General features: G+C 35.4%; 1 protein-coding gene across 1 annotated transcript in view; it reads right to left on the minus strand.

Annotated features, from left to right (window-relative positions):
* Positions 1-2648: 2648 nt before the first annotated feature.
* Positions 2649-23163, minus strand: part of OCA2 (OCA2 melanosomal transmembrane protein) — a 575033-nt gene continuing 554518 nt past the window's right edge. The window contains exon 23 of the mRNA XM_056808519.1: positions 2649-3830. Within this exon, the coding sequence (XP_056664497.1) occupies positions 3743-3830 (88 nt within the window). The 3' untranslated portion in view covers positions 2649-3742. The remainder of the gene's footprint in view (positions 3831-23163) is intronic.

The following is a 23163-nucleotide window of genomic DNA, read 5'->3' on the forward strand; positions in this document are numbered from 1 at the left end:
GTATCAAGTGGTAACATTTGTATAATCTAGCGGAATTGCTTCTTGGCTCTGGGAGGGGAGAGGAAAGAGGTAAGGGAAATAAATTGAATAATGTAAACATGGAGAAATATTTTTTAAATTAAAATTTAAAAATAAATTAAATAAAAGCAATCTCTAATCCCATCAATCATGTAGACTCAAGGTCCCCTCCCATTCTATATTCTGAAGTCTTCTCTTTCTTTCTACTTGAATTGCCTCAGCTGCTTCACTTTTTATCAAATGATTCCTAAAAACCCATCCACCCTTGTTATGCTTTTCATTGATTTCTCACCACTGCCCTTTCCCTAAAATCAACTGTTCAGTAAAAGGTTAGGACATGAAAGGAAACAAAAGAACTATCACCCCACACCTGGCAGAGTGAATTCACTTGGCAATTTTAAGCCTTATTTCCAGTGTCCTTTGGAATCTGGAGAGCACTCAATCGAAAGTGAACATTGAAATAAAATGGAATTTTCTTATCAATTCTTGTTCTTCCCTGTTCATTTCTTCAATAAATATCTATTATGAGTCTACTACCTACTACACTGTTGTAGACATGGGTCTACTGACCCTCAAGAAATTTGCATGCCAACCTTCAAGGCAAAACAAGTACAGAATCATAATAAAAGGCAGAATTGTTAATTAGTATCATTTTTAATATATATCTAATAGAATCTGACTTTTCTAAATAGCCTTTTAAGTTTTGCAAAAGTACTGTTATATATATATACATATATATATATATATATATATATATATATATATATAGTCAGAAGGTTCAATTGTCATTCTCATTCCATTTTTTTGAGTACACGATGACACTATGGGAGAGAGAGGTTAAATGACTTGATGCTAGAAAATGTCTGAGGTAGAATTCAAACTCACATCTTACTAACTCCAAGTTGAACATTCCAAAGTCAGTCATTTGAGAACAAACCTCAAAACTAAAATAAAGCTTTTGAAAAGAATTTTATCATGACATTCAGCAGGAGAGAGTACTGGGAAAAGATGTGACTGGTTCTGACCCAGTCAGTTTTATATTAAAATTTAAACAAATGTATAAGAACACACAATCAACTGACTAGCCTGCAGTTTCTAGATAAGGGACATTGGTTCCTTAAGTTATACCTCATCAACTAAGTCTAAATATTAAAAAGAAATTTGGGCAAAGCCAAAACAAGTTTGGGTTTAGGCTTAAGCATTCCAATAAGGGTTATCACTATTAAAGGCTATAATAAACACCTCTCACTAATAATATATAGTTATAAAAGATTATGACCAAGAAGGTCTTCCCATAGGACTATGCCATTTTGTTTCTCTTCTGTGAAGAAGGGATGACCTTAATGAATTTCTGTGGCTGAAGATCTTGCTAAGATACTTGCTAAGATCTGCTGGAAATTTCTGTCCATGGACACAACCTTTAAAAATCCAGGTCCGTATTTATACTATGAGGTGATATAAGGCAATTTAGTCAATGAAACAGTTCCATTCAACAAAATAAAATCAAATTCCCTCTCAGAAGTCTGATTGTACATATTTTTATCTTAAATAAAATATAATTTCCCATCATATTTAAGCCTCCATACTAACCTCATCAAACCAACCTCATCTTGAAGTATTTATAACCTAATTTGAGAGGGAACAAAATATTGGTACAAAAGCATTGGATTGGAGTCATGGGATCTGGGTTTTTAATCTTTCTGGCCCTCAGTTTCTTTGTATGTAAAATGGGGATGAAGATACTTACACTGTTTTCATAATAGGATTTTTTAATTGAAATTGAAATATTGAGTATAAAATGATAGGTAAAGCACAAAGTCCTTGGTAAACATGATGAGATGTTGGGACATTCGCTATACTCTTGTGTGTGTGATTTTCTCATACCCATCAAATGGAAGCATTTGGAACACCCCTCTCATCATCAAAATTTTACTTAGGTCCATAATGTTGTTAAACAGCCTGGCTGTGATAATTGAGCTCGAAAACTTTATGTTTCCTTGTAAAACCAGAAAAATTTTTTCCATAAAAGGATTTGACCAAGGTAGATAGTAATGTTTCCATGATGTATTAATCAAAGCCAAAGTAAAATATTCTCCAGGGGTGTTTTGGTCAAGCTACACAAAAGGCTTCAATAATTATTTTTCTCCTTAGTAAGGGAGAAGATGCTATTTTACAAAGATAGTATCACAGAGTTTATTTTACAAGTAAAGGTTTCAAGGTCTAGAAAGGTCACCCTCACCTAGAGGTGTCAAGAAAAGAATTACAGTCTCCTGTCTTCAATATCTCAGTGCCTTGGGGACATTGGGACATTTAGAATTGTCAAAGTCAACATTATAGTTTGTAAGTGGAATGAGAGATAATTCTTTTTCCCCTTTATTTCAAAGCATTATATGTTAACTGAAAACCAAAGGAAAAAGCTCATGTCATATCTAATTATAGGACAATTAAAGAAAAAGAAGTGATAGTTTCTCTTTGTAATAGGCAAAAAGACTATTCACTTCAGCTTCCTCTTAATGAGGATGCTAGCACAGAGGTCAGGGCTTTTCACACACTGAGCATCTAATAGACATTGACTATTATCTTACCACAGGCTGAAATAACAAGATCAAAGTTAGAAGTATTGATCCAGTTCATCATTTATTTTATCAAAGCAAAACAACAGCATCCCAAATTCTCTTGAAAATCATTACTTTCGTTTATTAAAACGTGTAATTTATTCTGAAAAAAATAAACATGATTATGACCTGCAAGATATGGTCTTCTCTCGTCCAACTTTCAAGAAAACGATCAGTGACTTAAAATGTATTCTGTAAAGAAAAACTGGGACAAGTAAAGAATAAATCATCCTTATCTGATGCATCAACTAGTCAAGGAACTAAGAAATCGACCTCAGTGTGTATGGGTTTTTTTTTTCTTTTTGTTGGGGTCAGGGGAGGGAATAACTTGTTTAAGCAACATATATAACATACCCTCTAATTTTTATGTTTCTTCCTAGAAAAGAAAACCTAGCACTATAACATATATACTTTGCTATTGGATACTTTATGAAAAAAGTGAATATATAAAGACAAACAAGGCTCCAAGAGAAAATACTTAACAAAGTAAAGTCATTTGATCTATTTTTTTTTTCTGCTTGTGGCTTTAAGCACAGAGCTCTGTAACATAATTTAAGATAGCACTGGCACACGTGCTGAGCCAGCACTGGGGGAGCTGCTCCATTTCCCCTCTTTCCAGTGCCTGAGGACATTTTTCCATGCCCCACCCCTCTGTCTAACCTCTCAAAATGATCAATTCCTCCCTCTTCTCTCTGGAGTAATGCAGGGAGGTGAGGGAGGGCTCACAGGCAGGTTGAAGTTTCAGTTTGGGCATGTGAACTTCAAAACTTTCACCAATGCTGATTTAAGACATATATGTTGCCTTGTATTATTGGCTCTGAAAAAATACCAATGAATTCACTTCAAATATTTTCTTCTGGAGGGATGGGCACAAAAACAAAACCAGTTTCTATTTAGTCATCAAGTATTTTACACTCAATATTTGCCTAAAGGGTTACAGAGTATAAAGGTATGAAAAGCAACAGTGAGCATGCTAGTCATTGAATGGGTTCTTATGATGTTTCTCTGTTAAGTCCCTTTTTTTGATCCAAAAGGCTTTCTCAGCATGGTCATATAATTGATGTTGGTTGGTTGATCAGATTCCCAGTGGTCTTCAAAAGACAAATGACTTAGGAATTCCAGCCAACTACAACATGCGCAACAAGCAGATAACACATTCCAATTGTGCAGGAGACAAGCATCATAGGGAAGCCCAATCTGAAATAAAAAAGAAAAATCAATTAAGAAAATATCTATAAAAATGTGGCTCAAGCAAGTCAATTTTATGTGAGCAAAATAACATGTTCTTAGTTAAATTAATATCATACATGATTTGAATAATCCAAAGTGTTTCTTATTTTAATTGCTACATAAAGGAGGATTATTTATATACTAAAAATAGAGTATTAGACAAAGGAAAATGCTTACTTATCTTAATTTCTATGTTGCTCAGGACAAATATTGAATAATATATCAAGGATTATGAACAGCAAGCATATAGACCTGTTGTTTATGTTATACACTGGGTTATGTGAATCCAAAAACAACCCACAAAAATGTTGAAAATTTGGTAGAACAAAAGAGTAATCCAATTATTTTGAGAGATATGATTTTACGAGAAATGGAAATCATGAGCATGAAATCACTGAATTGATGTTTATTTTATCTGTACTCATATCATGGCAAGGAATGATAGAGTCAAATGAATAATTAGGGAGGAGATATCTGGATGGGAGGTATGATAGAAATGATTTAAGCTTATTTCACAATTCTAGAAGGACTAGTCATTTGTATTAAAAACATGTTATAACCTATAAAGGGATAAGTAATTAAAAAGTGTTGCCTCTGTTTCTAACTATACTGTCTAATACAAAGTCTTTTTAATTTTGAAAACTTGTTGACTGTCTTTTTACTCAAGTAAACTAGTCTTAGATCATTTGAATGATAAACAATATGAAAAGTACATTAAAAAAAAACCACTGAGATCAAGTTAAATAAAATTTTAAGCTTCCTTGGCAGTAGTAGTATGAGTCAAAGGCAGGATCTTTTTTTTTTTTTAACTTAGACTTAGACTCAGTTTGTTTCCAAGTTCTCTGCCTTTTCCTAGACCATAGGTCTTTGGACCAGACATTTCCCCATAGATCCCTGTTTTTACAGCTGTAAAATGAGAAGGTTAGAGAAGCTAACTTTTAAAGTACTTCCCAGTTCTGATATTCCATGAAGATTACCATCAAACAATAGTTTAGAAAAAATCACCATGATTAAAGTGTTACTGAGCTTGAGATCATTATAGCTAGGCAACCTGAAGAATACTCCAAAAAAAGGCATTCCTTGAATCACAGATGAAAGATTAAATTCCAAGATCTTACACCTCCACCTCCCCAATTAGCGATTTTCAAATGATCCTGGGTTTTTCATTTCTCTCTAGTTCCTTTCTTGACTTAGAAATACAAAAAAACGGGGGCAGTGAATTGAGAGTCAAGCCTAGAGACGGGAGATCCTAGGTTCAAATCTAGCCTCAGACACTTCCCAGCTGTGTGGCCCTGGACAAGTCACTTGATCCCCCATTGCCTAGTCCTTACCACTCTTCTGCCTTGGAGCAAATACACAGTATTGACTCCAAGATGGCAGGTAAGGTTTTAAAAAAAACACATTAAATTTGTGATCTATATCTATGTTTGCTATTTGGTGTAGCATCTTTGCTGAGGGAAAGCCCAGCAAGGGTTACAATTTTCCCTTTCAACTGGCTCTTTTAAAATATATTCAGCTGCAAATGTCTAATGAGAAATAATAATAATGATGATGATGATTATATGCCTTCTTCCTTATCCATAGTGTTTGGGAGTAGCTATTCACAAAAGCTGCAATGAGTCCTTTCACACAATGCTATAATTAAAAAGGGAAACAGTTGTAGCTATGTAACAGCTTCTTGGATTCTGGACCTGACTTGGTAATTTTAAGAAAAGTGGTCAGAGAGTCACTCAATGGATTTTGAACAAGATGTCCAATTTTTGCAGCTTAATAGAGTATTATTAAGTATACAAATCAATATTTTGAGGTCAGTCAACCTGTATGTAATAAAAAATAGTAATGGCAGAATACAGATGCAAAACCGTCATTTCCCATTCCCATCATTTGAGGTAGCAGATCTTCTGAATCTATTGTTTATCTCAAGATCATTCCCAAGAATCATAATAAATTACTGTCTTTTCTGTGATCACAGAGCCATTTGATAGTAGTGAGACTGTATAGGATGAGTCATCTTGATGAAAAAGACATCATGGTAAAAAAGAGGCACCAAGTCTCATTCTGCCTGAGATCAGTTATTTGAGCTGCCAAGACATTATGCCAAAACAAGAACCATTCTCTGAACTAGCAGTGGTATACGTTTAAGTTCCAAAACTCACAGATAAAAAATTTATTTTAAAGGGGAAGGAATGGAAAATAATAGATGTTGAAGGGGATTTGGAGAAATCAGGGCACCAATACACTGCTGTGGAGCTGTGAACTGATACAACAATTCTAAAGAGCAACCTGGACCCATGTACAAAGTGTGACAAAACAGTGCATATTCTTTGACTACTACTGGGTCTATATGCCAAAGAGATTAAAAAGAGAGGAACAGAACCTACCACTACAAAAATATTTATAGCAGCCCTTTTTGTGGTGGAAAAGTACTAGATAGCTATTAATTGGGGAATGGATGAATAAGTTGTGCAATATGCAAAATTGATAATATGGTGCCATAAGAAATGACAAAAATAAATTAATCAAAATCTGGAAAGACTTATATGAAGTGATGCAAAGTGAAGTGAGCAGAACTGGGAGAATGTTGTACACAGTAACACCAATATATGGTGATCAGTTGTGGGTGACAACTATTATCAACAAGATCCAAGACAACTCCAAGAGACTCAAGACAAAAGAAAAGGATATCTATCATCATAGAAGCAATATATCAAAACCAAATGCAAATGGAAACATAATATTCTTTATTTCATTTCCTCAATGAATATTTCTTTGGTGGAAACAATATATTTCTTTTTCTATAACATGACAAAAATTGAAATATATATATATGCATATATATATATATATATATATTACATGATATATATGTACAACCCATATCATACTACTTGACCTCTTGGGAAGGGGAAAGGGATAAAGAGACTATGCCCTGCAACATATCATAAAATTAATATTTAAAAATCATATTGATATGTAATCTGGAAAAATTAAAATTTATTATAATTAAAAATTAAAAGCAGAGGGAGTTCTCCCCTCCTTCTCACCATACGAACTGCCCATTTTTCTTTAAGGACACTTCTAAAGTCATTCTGTTTGAGGGGACATTCATGATCTAAACTAAGTTCATTAGTATTTGAGACCCTTGAGATATTAATAGATAGCATTTTTAGTGCTTTAAGCACAACTCTGAAAGGTAGTTGTTGTTATTATCCACATTTTACACATCAAGAAACTAAGGGAGACAGAGGTTAAGGGACTTGTCCAGGATCCCATATTTAACAGATGTCTGAGACTAGAATTGAACTCTGGTCTTCCTGATTCTAGATTCAGCATGCTATCCAGGGTACCACCAACTTGTCTCAAGAGGCAGAAATATTAAAAAAAAATAGCATTTGTCACTTGATCAAAGCAAAAACAAGTAGAATTTCTGCCATGTTATTTCACAAGTAGTGCAGTGTTATGCATATAATAATTTATTGAACACTGAGCATTTGGATCAGTGCTTATGCTAGCTTAGTATTTTATAAGACACATCAAGGAATAAGTTATCAAAGCTCAAAGTCAAGGAAATTATCCTGTCTTATGACAGGTAACAAAAGTATTCAATAAGTTGTTATTTCTAATTTAATTCAACAATCATTTATTTATTAAGCACTTACAATATCTACCTCTGAGCTCTGTTACTTATTGGTTATGAAAGCTTGGGAAAATAATTTCTTCATGTTTCTGGGTCTCAATTTCTTTATCTGTAAAAATCAGATGGTTGGGCTTTATGATTCTAATGTCATTACCAAAAGGCTTTGATGGGAGTTAAGGCTCATTGTGAGGCTGTCAACAGTATGCACCTGCATACCTTCATCCGTCCTTAGTAGCTATTAGCTACATTATGAATGAAAAGCCTAGCAGTTGTTGCCCAGTCTAGTCTTCTAGAAATCTGAGAATCCCACAATGAAAACCAGGGATTTCCTGGGATTAGCTTTTTTTCAAAAAATGATACTATGATTTTACTGGTGGTCCCATTCCATATTAGTTTTAATTAAGATCCTCAGTTATGGAAGCATCTAGGTGGCTCAATGGATTGAGAGCTAGGCCTAGACATGTAAGATAATGAATTCAAATGTGACCTCAAACATTTCCTAGCTGTGTGGCCCTGGACAAGTCATTAACCCCCATTGCATAGTTCTTACTGTACTTCTACCTTGAAACAAATATATAGTAATGATTCTAAGACTTTTTAAGTAGATCTTAAAGTAAGTCTTTTTAAGAAGGTCCTTAGTTATGATGTGGAGAAGTTCATGATGAAATGAAAACAAAATGAATGAGAGCAATCTCTACCAGCAATCTATAAGCAATCTATTAAAATGGAAAATTTCCATTTAATAGATGATGGTCATTGTCATTGCATTTACCAGGTCAAAAGAAGGGTTATATAGGTGATATATATATATATATATATATATATATATATATATGATACAAAACCAGGAGATAGGGGACATATATTGAAATTTTAAATTCAATTAAACATTGCATTTAATGATAACCTAAATGTTTTTGGAGATGTCCTTAGAAAGTGTCAGCCTGAGTGTGAAGAAAAGATTAACACGTTTGACAGTACATGATGTTCTTAAAGTGGGAATATGAGTTGACTGAGATTGGAGCCTTTTGCCCAACTACACTAGGAGTTAGAACTACCCAGAGAAAAAAGTGGGAGTTTAAATCCAGAAAGCCAAAAACAACAATAACTATCACCACCAAAATGCCAAGTGGAAATTGCTACTTCCATAACTAGGCAAATTGCTTCACCTTCCCCCACTCTTACCCCAGTTACAGTTTTCTCATGTCAAATGAGAGGAATGGACTAGAGCTGTTTTCAGATCTTTGTCCAATCGTCCCTAGGTATAGTGGCACATGGATGTGATGTAGGCTAGAGGCGAGGCTAAAGCTGGTGGATTACTTGAGTTTGAGGGTTCTGAGCATCAGTGACTATTCTGATTGAGTGACTACACTAAATTTGGCACCAGCATGGTGAATCCCCAGGAGCAAGGAGTCATCAAGTTGGTTATGGAGAAGTGTACTCAGTCAGGTTGGAAATAGCACATACAAGTTCTCATACCAATCAGTGGTAGAACCAGACTGTTGACTACCTGCTGTACTTTGTAAGAGAGGAACTTGGATTTAACCTGCCAGAAGGAAGAGAGAAGCAGATTTTGCCAGCTGAAGGACCAACTGGAATGAGGGAAGGGCAGGAAGGAGAGAGAGTTCTGAAGGAAGGAGAGAGGAAGATAGAACATCTGGACAGTTGGGAATGGACTTCTTTCTGGGAAGCCTAACAGAAAGGGGGACCTGAGCGGACCTCTAGACCAGCATCCTCCTCCTCTGTGACTCCTAACCATTTCCAGAGAAGACAAGCTGAGTGAATAGGACTTCAACAGGAAGCTGTTCATTATAAGAATTCCTCTGAATCCCCTGAAGTCCTTGAACTTGTTAAGCCAAGGCAGCTAGAAAGGCAAGACATCTTCACAACTGACCCTGGAGGGAGGGGGGTCGGGCAAGCAAAGCCAGATCTTGCCAGACTTTGGAAGAAGGGATTCAGTTATTTCTAGGGACCTCCCACTCCCTCTTTCCCAATACTCATTCCTCAATTCAATTGCCCTACCCTTCATTTATTCCCTTAGAATAAACAGCTGTTTGTAAGAGCAAATGACTGGCTTCATAGTATCCAAGAAAGGAAGGAGATTTTGAAGATTGGGGGGAGGGAAGTTACATTTCTCTCCTCAGAGAGGGAGAAGCTGTTTGTATCGTATTTGTTTTCAACCACATCTCTGAGGAACAGAAGTCTGTTAATTTGAAGGCAGTCAGAGTGGGTTTACCAGGGAGGAGAGGGAAACCAATCCATCCCTGTTCTCTTTGTACTTGACTCCATTCCACCTCTATCTACCTCACTCTGGTCCTGACTGAGTAGGGGGACATTCCATTCTCTCTCTCTCTCTCTCTCTCTCTCTCTCTCTCTCTCTCTCTCTCTCTCTCTCTCTCTCTCTCTCTCTCTCTCTCTCTCTCTCTCCCTATATTACACTTCAAGCAAAAGATGAAGTGAAATCCATTTAAAAAAAAGAAAATTAAACTAAAATTAAATCATACAGTCATGATTCTGCAGTAAGCATTTTTGTGGATCAAATTACTATTTTACAGAGAAAGGAAACGTAGGAAGGATCTCAAAGAAAGAAGAATTTGGTTTATTTGATTGAAAAGGTATGGGCTTATTAATCACAGGAAAATACTTGATCTCTCAGCTTCATTTTCCTCCTGTGTAGACATAGAATAATTCCTTGCCTTTTTAATAGCCAAGGAGGCTGAAAACTTCAATCAATATACATTATGAAATGTCTACTCTATGATAGGACCAAGAGAAACCAAGAAAAATTGAAATAATTCTTATTCTCAATTTTACATTGTATAAAGCACATTTAGATATTACATAAAAAAGCTGTAGAATGTTAAATTATTTGTGATATAGGTGTTATTACATAATGGCTGCTTTGATAAACCAAATCTTACAAATTAAGGATTTTAAAAGTATATATACAAAGTATGTATATATATATATGTATATATATATGCAAAATATATAAGGTAATATAGAGAATAGGTACCAGCAATTGGGGAATTGAGGAAAAAAATTCTTTTTTTTAATTTTATTTATTTTTTTAATTTGGTCAATTTTAAACATTATTCCTTGGTTACAAAAATAATTTTCTATTCTTCCCTCCCTTCCCCCTCCCATAGCCCATCGATGTGCAATTCCACTGGATATTACATGTATCCTTGATCAGAATCCATTTTCACATTGTTGGTATTTGTACTAGTATGCTCATTTAGAGTCTACAACCCCAATCACATCCCCTCAACCCATTTATTCAAGCAGTTGTTTTTCTTTGGTGTTTTTACTCCCACAGTTTTTCCTCTGAATGTGGATAGTGTTCTTTCTCATAGATCCCTTCGGATTATTCATGATGACTGCATTGCCACAAATGGAGAATTCCATTATTACCCTTACTGATCATTATTTTTATTGCCTTATGATCTGAAAAGGTTGAATTTATTATTTCTGCTTTTCTGCATTTGTATGCCATGTTTTTTATGACCTAGTGTATGGTCAATCTTTGTGAATGTGCCATGTGCTGCTGAAAAGAAGGTGTATTCCTTTTTGTCCCAATTTATTTTTCTCCATATATCTACTAATTATATTTTTTTCTAAGATTTCACTCACATCTTTTACCTCTTTCTTATTTATTTTTTTATTTGTTTTATCTAAATTTGATAGTGGTTGGTTCATATCTCCCACTAGTATAGTTTTAATATCTATTTCCTCTTTCAATTCTACCAGTTTTTCCATTAGAAATTTGAGTGTTATACCATTTGGTGAATACATGTTGATTAGTGATATTTCCTCATTTACTATGCTCCCTTTTGTCAGAATGAATTTAGCTTCCCTATCCTTTTTAATCTGGTATATTTTTACTTTGGCTTTGTCAGATATCCTGATTGCACCTCCTGGCTTCTTTCTAACAGTTGAGGCTCAATAGGTCTTGCTGCAACCTTTAATTCTGACTTTGATCTATCCGCTTCATGTGTGTTTCTTGTAGACAACATATGGTAGGATTTTGGATTCTAATCCACTCTCCTATTCATCTACAGTTTATGGGTGAGTTCACCCCATTCACATTCAAAGTTATGATTGTCACTTGTGAATTCCCTAGCATTTTGCTATCCTCTCCTTGTTCTGTCCTTTCTTCTTTTGCTATATCCTTTTAAACAAGTGGTTTACTTTTAGTCAATCCCCCTAATCCCCTGCCTTGATATGTTTCCTTTTCTGGTCCCTTCCTTTTTGTTCCCTTCTTGTTTTGTTTTAGGGTCTGTTAAGTTCCCTTCCCCCTCTCCTTCCCTCCTTTTTTGTACTCCCTCCCCTCTCCCCCCTTAGTTTTTCCTTCTCCCTTACCCTGTAGGATAAGATACAATTCAAGATCCCAATGAATCTAGATGCTCTTCCCTCTCAGAGTTGATTTCACTGAGAGTAAGGTTTATGTATTACCTATTACCACTCTCTTCTTCTCCTTCTCATAAGAGTATTCTTCCCCTCCCCTTCCCATGTGTATCTTTGAGTGAAAAAAAGATTATTCTATTTATTTTATTTCTTCAAGTATCTCTTGGTACCATCTTCGATTCCCCCCGACCTTTTTCTTTTTTCTTTGCGTATCATCTTATAGCCCTTAATGCCCTAATCTTTTCCTATGAGTGATTCTTCTAATTTCAATAATCATGAATACAATTTTTGAGAGTTACAAATAACATTTTCTCCATATATTAATATATATAATTTGATCTAATTGTAGCCCTTAAAGAAGAGAGTTTGAATACAGAAGAAAAAAAAACATTTTTCTCCTGATTCCTCTTTTTCTTTTTTACCTTTTCATGTTTCTCTTTATCTTTGTATTTGGATGTCAAACTTTCCACTTAGTTCTGGTCTTTTCTTTACAAATACTTGGAAATCTTCTATTTTTGTTAAATGCCCATACTTTCCCCTGGGAGTATATAGTCAGTTTTGATGGATAGGTGATTCTTGGTTGAAGACCCAGTTCTCTTGCCTTTCTGAATATCATGTTTCAGACCTTGTGGTCCTTTAATGTGGAAGCTGCCAGGTCTTGTGTGATCCTGATGGGTTCTCCTTGCTATCTGAATTGTCTCTTTTTGGTTTCTTGTAGAATTTTCTCAGCTTGAAAGCTCTACAATTTGTCAGTTACATTCCTGGGAGTTGTCTTTTGGGGATTTAGTGTAGAGAGTGTTCTATGAACTTTTTCAATGTCTATTTTCCCCCTTGTTCAAGAACATCAGGGTAATTTTCTTGATTTCTTGTAGTATGATGTCAAGATTCCTGTTTATTTCTGGCTTTTCAGGCAGACTAATGATTCTCAAATTGTCTCTCTTTCCTCTGTTTCCCTGATCAGCCACCTTGTTAGTGAGATATTTTATGTTTTCTTCTATTTTGTCAGTCTTTTGACTTTGCTTTATTAATTCTTGCTGTTTTGCAAGATCACTGGTTTCCAGTTGCTCAATCATGGTCCTTAAGGCCTGGTTTTCTGCTTTAACCTTTTCATTTTCTGCTATAAATTTTTAGTTCTCTGCTATAATTTTTTTTGGTTTTCTATAATTTTTTTGTTTTCTTTTTGAACCATTTCCCACTTATCTTGCCAGAAGGCATCCATCTTTTTGATAAGCTCCAATTTAAATTCTTCCAGAGCTTGTGGACAGTTTCCATGTTTTAAAAGAATGTTTTATCTTTGTTTGAAATTCCTCCTGTATTTCTTCTGTAGCCTGGGTTTTTTCTCTGTAAAAATTTTCAAGGGTCACTGACTTTTTTTTGCTTTTCTTGTAGGGAGTTTGGGGCTCCTGTGTGCAATTAGCCATCCCTGTGGGGGCTTTACCTTCCCTTTTTAGTCAGAAATATGAGTGAGCTCAAATCTCTACCCATTTCCAATCTATCTTTCTCTTAGCTGCTTATGTGATCTTGAAAAAGGGGAGGTCTGACTATGTCATCTTCTATTCAGTAAACCAGTGCTCCCTAATACATCTAGAATCAAATATGTCTCTGTTTGGCATTTAAAGGCCTTCATAACCAGGATCCTTCCTTAATTGGCAATGTTCTAATACTTGCTGGACTTCTTGCTTTTCCTTGCATAATACTCCATACCTTTTTATTGACTGTCCCCAATTCCCAGAATGATTTCCTTCCTCATCTCTGATTCTGTGTTTCCTTGATTCCTTCAAAACTCTACTCTAATCCCACCTTAAGTAGGAAATATTTCATGATCTTCAACTCCTTCATCTCTTTGTCCAAGTTGGTGCCTTTCCTCTGAAACTACCTTCTTATGTGTACACACATACATACACTTACAAATACACACACACACACACACACACACACACACACACACACACACACAGAAAGAACAGGAGAAAGGGGAGAAGAGAGAGAGGGAGAGAAATATATTATTGTTCATATTGTCTTTCCCATTAAAATGTGAACTCCTTGAGGGCAGATGTCATGTTTTTGCTTTTCTTTGTATCATCAGTGTTTAGCAGAGTATTCCATACATTATAAGTATTTAACAAATGTTTGTGGAATGACTGAATTAATGGTAGTGGTGATGGTGACAAACAGTTACTATTGATATGTACTGCCAAAGGACTATGTCATATTTCAGCCAGTATAAAACAACCACCTCTTCTCTCTCTAAAAAAAAATCAACCAAAGTATAAGTAAATAAATAAATAAGCTTTCAGTCTTTGTTTTCTGTCACCAGTAGGACATTTGTAAAACACTAATGTGTATAAAAGCCCAACAGGCTTGTATTATATGCCAAATGAATGGCTCCATAGACAGAGTACTGCCTGGCTACTATCTGAATTATAAAAATAATACTAGCACAGCTCAAGCAAGTTCAAATCATAAGTATGGGTTATGAAAAAAGACTGGCTAATGACAGAGTATGCCCACTGTACCTGCACAGTAGGAATTCTTTCCATCACAGCAGGCTCAAGTGAGTCAAACAACTTTAATGAGGAATTAGTACCATGAGTGGTTTTGCTAAAGGCATCCTTGAGAGAAACACAGGGGCTCTTGAAATGCATGGAGAGCACCACCTAAAACGTGTAACTGACTAAGTATTTTCTGCCACTTTCTCTGAATATCATAGGCAGTAACTTGAAAGATATCCAGGAAGCTTGTTGAGAGATTTTATAATTTGATGCTTTTCAAATGAATTGACAATCATCAATACTCATCACAACAGGAAGCTAGCACATTCATTGTGCTTAGTAGACCAGCAGTCCTCACTTTCAAGCTCGGATATCTCTGGGTGGTAATTGACGGTATCTAAGGAGATGAGCTAGTTGGCTCAACAGACAGAGTCCTGGGCCTAGATTCAGGATGACTTATCTTCCTGAGATCAAATCTGTCCTCAGATACTTATTACTTGTGTGACCCTGTTTGCCTTGGTTTCCTCATCTATAAAATGAGCTGGAGGAAATGGTAAACAACCTCAGTATCTTTGCCAAGAAAACCACAATGGTGTCATGAAGAGTGGGACATGACTGAACAATGACTGAACAAGGAGATGAGAGGCAGTAATGGCACAATGAATAGAGATCTGGCCTCATAGTCAAGAAGACCTAGATTCAAGTCCTGCCTTTGACACAAATTACTTCCAGGAACTTGAAAAACTTCTCAGTCACCCAGCTAATTATCTAAGATGATAAACTGTAGAATATGTGCTTGTTTGTTATTGGTAGGAATTTCTTATACCAGTGAAATCATGGGATTAATCCAATTAAAAAAAAACCAGGAGATAAACTGCATGTGAGAAATTCTAGTTGTCATTGTTGCTAAATACAGTGGTCACAAACCAGTAGAGCTAGTAACTGGAGTAATGTTATTTCAGTGTTTCAAAAAAATGGGTCATGATTTCCCTAGTGAGGATAAATGAATGGAAGTCATTTATCACCTTAAAATTTTCTACTCATTACTTTGGCCAAATAAATTAATTACCTGATGATTGGCCTTTCTGAACTTAACTAAAGAAGTTGATCCATATTGAGACACTCACAAAACAGCAGGTATTTAGGAGATGCATGATCCTGGTCATATCACTTAAATTCTACTTCTTTGAGCATCAGTTTCCTTATATGTAAAATTAGAATAATAGAAACACCTACTTCAAAGAGTTGTATTGATTGAATGAGAGAATATATTTAAAGAATTGTACAAACCTCAAAGCATCATATAAATATTAACTCTACTATTTTCTTAGCTATATCAGCCTAAAACCCATAGACAATAAAATGATATAAAAGCATATGAAATACACTAATTAGATAACGGGATTTTAATGGATATATTACCCATTGTATGCCTTAGGAAGATTATTATACCTGAAAGATATTCATATGAGGCTGTCCATTCTTGAGAAAAACAGCATGTGATATGAGCAATGGATTGCTAAGACTGCAGCAGAGACTATCCTTTTGAATAGAGAAGTCAGAGAAAACGAAAGACTTACAACCACATTATCATGAAAATAGTTCTCATTTATTTTAAAAGCTTCAGAGAAGATTCTGATGGTGCCTAGAGCCAAGTCAAATGATTAGTTGGCCTGTTGAAGATCTGGACCTGATGGCAATCTTGTCAATAATGGTTACACATCCATAGATTTGATAAATCATGTCAAGAGATGAAGTCAAATGCCTTTAAGGGGTATGGGATCTTCCTTGCTAAGACTTTTTCCAGTGGTTTTTCAAATTGGAATGCTAAGTCCTTATAACCTCCACATGCCACACACATCTTGGGGTCAGGTAAAGTTATGATTATTTGAACAAGGGAAGATAATGGTTTCCTATTACCATAAATTAGATCCCAAATATGATACTTTGCACTCTATACTTTACAATTATAATTCCAGTTTCACAAACATCCATCTGTCTTATGCTGCCAGAACTGCTCAGAAAGGCAGAATATTCAACCGTAGATCAGATATGGATTCAGAGAAAGAAAAGTCACCCAATATTAAAGTATCATAATGTACTAGTCTTTTCTCTTTGGCATCATTTTCAATACTTTTTTTCAATACAATCAATTTTCAATGCAAAAGACAAGAACATTTGAATGTCAAAAGCACAAACAAGAATGCAAAATGTCAGGATAAATGCCCAGACAGTTCTCATTTAGTATTTAAGTTAAAAATATGTATGTGCTGATGATTAACACCCAGTCTTCCAAGGAACTAATGTTTTGCAGATTTCTGTGAAACTCAGCTCCTTCTAAATATTGCTTTTGACTGTGCAAATGGGAACAAGGTGCTAATGTAGACAGTACACTAAATAGACTTGTTTTCCAAAAAGAAATTTCTGCTAATGAAATATCTTCTATGGGCTTTATATTTAAATTATTTTTCATATTTGTTCCTCCCTTTTACATAGAAAAAAAGAATTTATACAAATACCATTAATATAGTTCTTAATCAAAAAGCTATTTTCCCAGTTGCCTTTCTCCAAAGGGGAATGTATTTTTCTGATCAGAATGAAAAACAGCTTGTGTTTCCACAGGGACATCAATTATGTATGTGATGCTTATTCCCAAAAACTTATACTTTGCTAAAAAACATTTAGATTTTCCAAAGCCAATGGCCTCAGAGTAGTCCTCTTCTCCTCTGCTGTTCCTTTTGGCATTATCAATGTGCTATTCTTCCTGACTAGGTCAACTCCTTTGTATTCTGGTCCTCACTGCTATTTATATCTTTTCAGCATTCTACTGAAATTTACTCATCTGATTTCAAATCCTCTCCAGGCTAGGCTCACTGTACTTTCCAAGGTGGAAAATGAAATAATCTGTTAAACTAAAATTATGAAAATTCCAGCACAGGAAAAAAAAAAAACTAGGAGAGGACTCATCCCTACATTTCTTACTCTAGTCCCTAATCTACATCACAGTGTATATTTTAATAGCCTTCTAGAAGCAATGTGCAATCTGATACTAGAAATGCCAGGTCAAGTAGAAAATGAGACTTACATGAAGGCAGGCTAATGAAAGGTAAGTTTCAGGGAGAAGTTAATGTTGCCTTCAAATAATAAAATGGGAATACTTTCTTATACACTCTCTATAACCATATAAGGCTGACCTTGCAGCAGAAAAGGCAAAGGAGAAATTTAACGATGAGTAGAGTTAAAGAAATGTACACATAATAGGTTCACTCTTCAGAGGTATCTAATCCTGCTCTTATCCGCAATATGAATCTTCTCTATAATATATCCTACCCACAATCACCTATTTTCTTAAGACTTCTGTAGATAAGTCATTTACTACTGGTCAAGAAAGTCAATTTCATGAGCAGAATTGGGAGAATATTATGCACAGTAACTAATATTGTATGATGATCAACTGAAAACTTGGGTACTTTCAGCAATTCAACGCTGGGACAATCCCAAATGACCTATGACAGGGAATGCTCTTTTCTTCCACAGAAAGAACTGTTGGAGTCATCTTTCACATCAGCGTATTTATTATTTTATTTTGAGATTTTGGTTATGTATTAGTGTACTCTTACAACAATGACCAATATGTAACTGTGTTTTGCATAATAATAAAATAATTTTTTTTAAAAGAGTCAGTTTCACTTTCTGAGAATACCAATGAACAGAGAGTTTTCCTTCCTACAATTTTCACAAACTGGTCCTACACCTGTCCTACCATAATTTGAACCCAAATGGCGAAAATATTTAGAAATGCATCTCTGATTTAATATTATAATTAAGGATGAAAATGCAGATTATTATAATGCATCCTCTTCATACATTTTTATTTAATGGAATAGGTCATCTATCTTTAGAATGCAGATGAGAAGAGAAGCAGATAAATCTATTTCTTTGCCTTTCTCTGTCTTGGAAAACTGTTTTCTTTCCTCTGCTCTTTAAGGTTCTAGCCTAGCTTTCATTATTAGGAATATCAAGAGATTACAGGATGAGTACATAGGAAATAAAGGGTGATTAACTTATGTTAAACCAATGCAAGAATATCTCTCAGTTAAACTATTTCAGTCATCTCCATAACGGGTTCCTTGCCCTAAATATCTTCCCTCTCCAATTCATTTTCATATAGCTGCCAAAGTGACTTTCTTAAGATTAATATCTTATTGTGCCATTCCCCACCTACAAATTAATAAATTCTAATAGTTCTTCATTACATTTGTGATCAAGTGTGTATTCCTCTATTTGGCATGTAAAGTTCTTTACCATCTGACTTCTTCCTGTCTTTCTAACCTTAATACATATTATTCCTCTCCAAATAATCCACAATCCAATGAAACTAGACATGATATTTCATCTTCTATACCCATTCATTTGCACTATTCCTGAAATGCAATCTTTTCCTGCCATCACCTCTTAGAAAACCTAATTTCCTTTAAGATATACATGAAGTCTTTCCTAGTTCCTCTCAGCTGCTACTTCTTTCCTCACCAGAGATATCTTATTCTTATATGTAGTTATACATAGTTATATAATATATAGATATAATCAAAGTTAACTGTTATGTATGTGTTTTAAATATTTCTGTACATGTATCTGTTGTTAGTCCCCTCCAACTTACATTCAAATGTAAATTCCTGGAAAGCAAGAATTGTTTTGCTTTTTTCTTTGTTATCATCCACACTTAGCACAATACTTGACACCAAGAAGGAACTTAGTAAATGTTTGTGGATGGAGCTTCCTTTTGATTGGTGGAAGAATGTTTGTTTAATCTGCTGAACTTTTGAAGCAGGAATACTTTAGCTTTTTTGTGTGTATTATTGACCACTTCAGAAATCTGTGAAATCTTTGGGAACAATTTTCAGAATGAAGTTTTTAAATACATAAAGAGAAATATGTAGAATTACAAAGTAAATCAAAGTTTAGTGACTATAAATCTAAAATTTCTTTTCTCATCCACATTCGTGGATGCCCTGAAATCTATCTGGGTATCCTTACCTAAGGATCCCTTCTTTAAAAATAGTGCCTGAAGTCATACTTTAGTTCTTAGCTATAAACAATGCAGAGAGTTACTCCATTATAAGTATTTCCCTCCAGTTCCTTGCCAATGTTATGAGCCAAGATCTTTGATGATGGACATCAGAGAATACATTTTATCTTTTTTCCCTAAAAGCAAGATAGTCAATTTGAATAAATTATATTTCATGTTACTGCAAAGAGAACAGCTGTCCATATCAAGGAAGTATGGCACGTAACTTGGGCTCAAAATCATCAGATTCATTCCACTCACAATACCAAGAATACATGTCTTCCAAATATCCACTAACTTTAAACACCTGACTCTGACATCTGTGAGAAATTACACTTTATTTCTACATTGTACAACAAATTTTCAAGTTACATTAAGGCATTTGCTAGAAGGCATATACTCTTTCTGCTTCAGCTGATGGATAACTGCAATTGAAAGATAGTATGGTGCAGTGAAAAAAAAAATCAAAACACTGGTCCTGGGTTTTAATCCTACTTCTGAAATATACTACATGTATAATTTTGAACAAGTCACTTATCTTTTCTTAGTCCTAGTTCTCTCATGTATAAAATGAAGGATTTAGACTAGAGGGCTTCTATGGTCCTTCTGAGTTTGAAATTTGGAAACCTGTGATGCTTCCACAGACTTTATCAGGTTAGGAGCCTTTGGACTCCATCCAGAATAAGGCAATCTTGTTAGGTATGAAGTACAGAGGATGGCAGAATGATATGTCTATTTTGTCATACCATTTTTTGGTAATCCAGTGTGCCCCCAATTGAAGTTATATGACATGAATTTGTAATGAACTCATGATTCTGTGTAAGAATCAATACTAAATATTAGTTCTACAGTGGGATAGCAGTAAGAGGTAGGCAACTGGGATTAGATGACTTGCCCAAGATCACATAGGTAGGAAATATCTTAGGACATATATGAACACAGGACCTCCCATCTCCAGGCTTGGTTTTCTATTCACTTAACTACCTAGCTTCCATGTTCCACTGATTTTTTAAAGCCTTCTAATCTCTTTCCTAATTGTAGTATCTGACTGAAATGGCTCATTCCTAATTTAATATCAACATTTTAATTGATAAAGATGATTTTTCTCTGTTCTTGCTCTTTTAAAAATTTTTTTGAAACTTTTGATCCTGATCTCCTCTGTTGGTTTCCATGGCAAAACTCTCTTAATTTTTCTCCGCTATTCCTGGCTGTTATTTTTCAGCCTCCCTTTCTCCATTATCATCTACCATTCCCTAGAAATGGCTATCTCTAAAAGTGCTCTCTTGAGCTCCTTCATTATATTCACATCAATAGTTTTCTTTCAAGTTCCCATACATTCAACTACCATAGCTACATAGACAAGTCCTATTCTCCTGGATAACATGTAGACACTTCAAACTCAACTTGTCCAAAATAGAATTCATTATCCTCTTTTTTAAAAACCTTTACATTCTGTCTTAGAATCAATACTGTGTATTAGTTTCAAGGCAGAAGAGAATTCATTATCTTCTAAGAAAAAATTTCCCTTCTATTATTGTCCTTGTTCTGTTGAATAAGTACCACTCTACTGTTCATTAATCCTATTTGTAACCTCAGGTATCCTCTTCTGTTTCCCTCATTTCCAATCAATTTTCCAGCTTTTGGTATTTTGTGGTTTTTAGTAGTAGTCTCTCGGTAACCGAGGATGACGATTGTCTTTGTGCATTATCATCTATGGTGTATAGATGAGTGTGCACAAAGACACTTGTGCGTGAAGGAGATTTAAGTGGAAAAGTCGTTGCACAGAGACAGTCCCACTCTCTCGGCATTGGAAGCCTGGGTCCATTGGCACAAAAAGTCGTTACACCTGGAGACTTCCTCAGCTGCATTGGATGGCCATGTTGTCTTTTGTGTTCCAACACGCCCTAAGCACTCCACAGTGCCTTGCTGCGTCGCCATCTCAGCCGTTGAACCTTCTTATTGGTTTCTTCTGCCTGTTCGGCCGAAGCAGTCTTCACATGCTGGGTGAGCAAAGCCCTAGTTCGCCAGGGGTCCACGACAACCCGATGGCTACGCTCACAAGGTTTAGCCGGCCTGTCGAAGCCGTTGTCTGGGGTGTGGCCGCTGCCATATGCTAGCAGCTACTGGGAGCCACAAGTGAGAGCTGGATGTCAGGTGGGGGTCAGAGGCTGGAGAGCTGCCCTAGGAGGGCACGACAAGCCCTCCATACCAGAGATACTACCCCTCCCTGAGCACCCCATACACCCACAGTGTTGACCTTCATAAGGTTTCTCTTCAGTGCAGATTCTCTGATGTGCAGCAAACTCAGAGTTCCGACTGAAAGGTTTCCCACTTTTATCACTCACAGAAACCATCAATACACATTTACTTTTGTTATGTCTATTAAGGTCTAAACTCCAGCCACAGGCCAATCCCTCTAGGTTTCCTTGGTACATGGACATTTCAGGATGTTTCTCAGGAAACAGAACATTTCCTTCTTCATCAGGAAAGCATTTGTTATATTCACTCTCCCGACAGTAGTCATTTTCTGAGGTCAATTTCATATACTGATTTAGGACTGAATATTGGCTGAATTTCTCTGAAGATTTACCAAATTCACAGTACTTTTTGGATTTTTATTTAAGTTGATAGTAGAGTCACAGTTTTCTCTCAAAATGAAGTCATGGGGACCCTCATTCATGCATCCTTGAGGACAAGATATTTCCATAAAAAAGCTCAAATTCATAGACATTTCCTTCATTTCAAAATTAGCCTCTGCTTCTGGGCAGGAGTTTCTTGGGCCTTTTGCCCTGACTACTGATTGGGTAAATATATAATTGCTTAAATCATTTAAATTGGGCCCTGATTCAAGGACCTATTATAGAGTTGTTTTTTCCTTTACTTAGATTTTTTAGACATAAGACTTTTACATTTTGTATTTCATCCTCAACTTATATTTCTCTTTTATTTGGATTTTTCATGTATTTAATTTTCTTTTGCATATTGATTCATATACCTCATAACTCAGCCATGAATCCCTGAGTGATCCCTCTGTTTGTTATTATTCACCTCAGGGGGAGCAAGTTATTGTTGTGAAATTTGATTTAGATTTAAGCAATTATAGGATAAGAAACTTGCTACCTCCCAGAATCCAGAATGCAACATGAAAAGAGATGCCTCCAGAGTCCACATGCTGCACCAGAAGATCCATTTTGGGATATGAATTGAACTATGGGGGGTTGAAATACCTTTGTTTTGAATGTATCCTCACATACGAAAGGGAACTGCCTCCAAATTGGCTTTTTGTCTACCTAGCAATCATGGTTTTTGTTCTCTTTTCCTTTTATCCACAAATTATAGCAATTTTTTTTAAGTTGATCATCTTTCCATGATCCTTTTGGGGAAACTAGTTTCCCAATAGGATCAAATAGGAATTATGCATAAATGGAGACTTTGAGCCTTTCGACTTCATCCCCTAGAAGTCCCTTAGTATATCCCAAAATTCCCTTTTCCTGCATTCTCACATTTTGTGTGGCTGTATTTAAGTGACTGTAACTCCTCCCTCATCTCTCTCTTAGACTTGGGACCTACGACTGGACAGAAGTCAGGCAGTTCTTTTGTTTTAGTTATTATTAATAAAACTTTATAAAATGTAATATTTCATTATTGATTATTAATTTTAAAACACACATAAAGAAGATCTTTCAATGAAGAGGA

Source organism: Monodelphis domestica, chromosome 8 (assembly GCF_027887165.1).
Source record: "Monodelphis domestica isolate mMonDom1 chromosome 8, mMonDom1.pri, whole genome shotgun sequence".
NCBI classification, from domain to species: Eukaryota; Metazoa; Chordata; class Mammalia; order Didelphimorphia; family Didelphidae; genus Monodelphis; species Monodelphis domestica.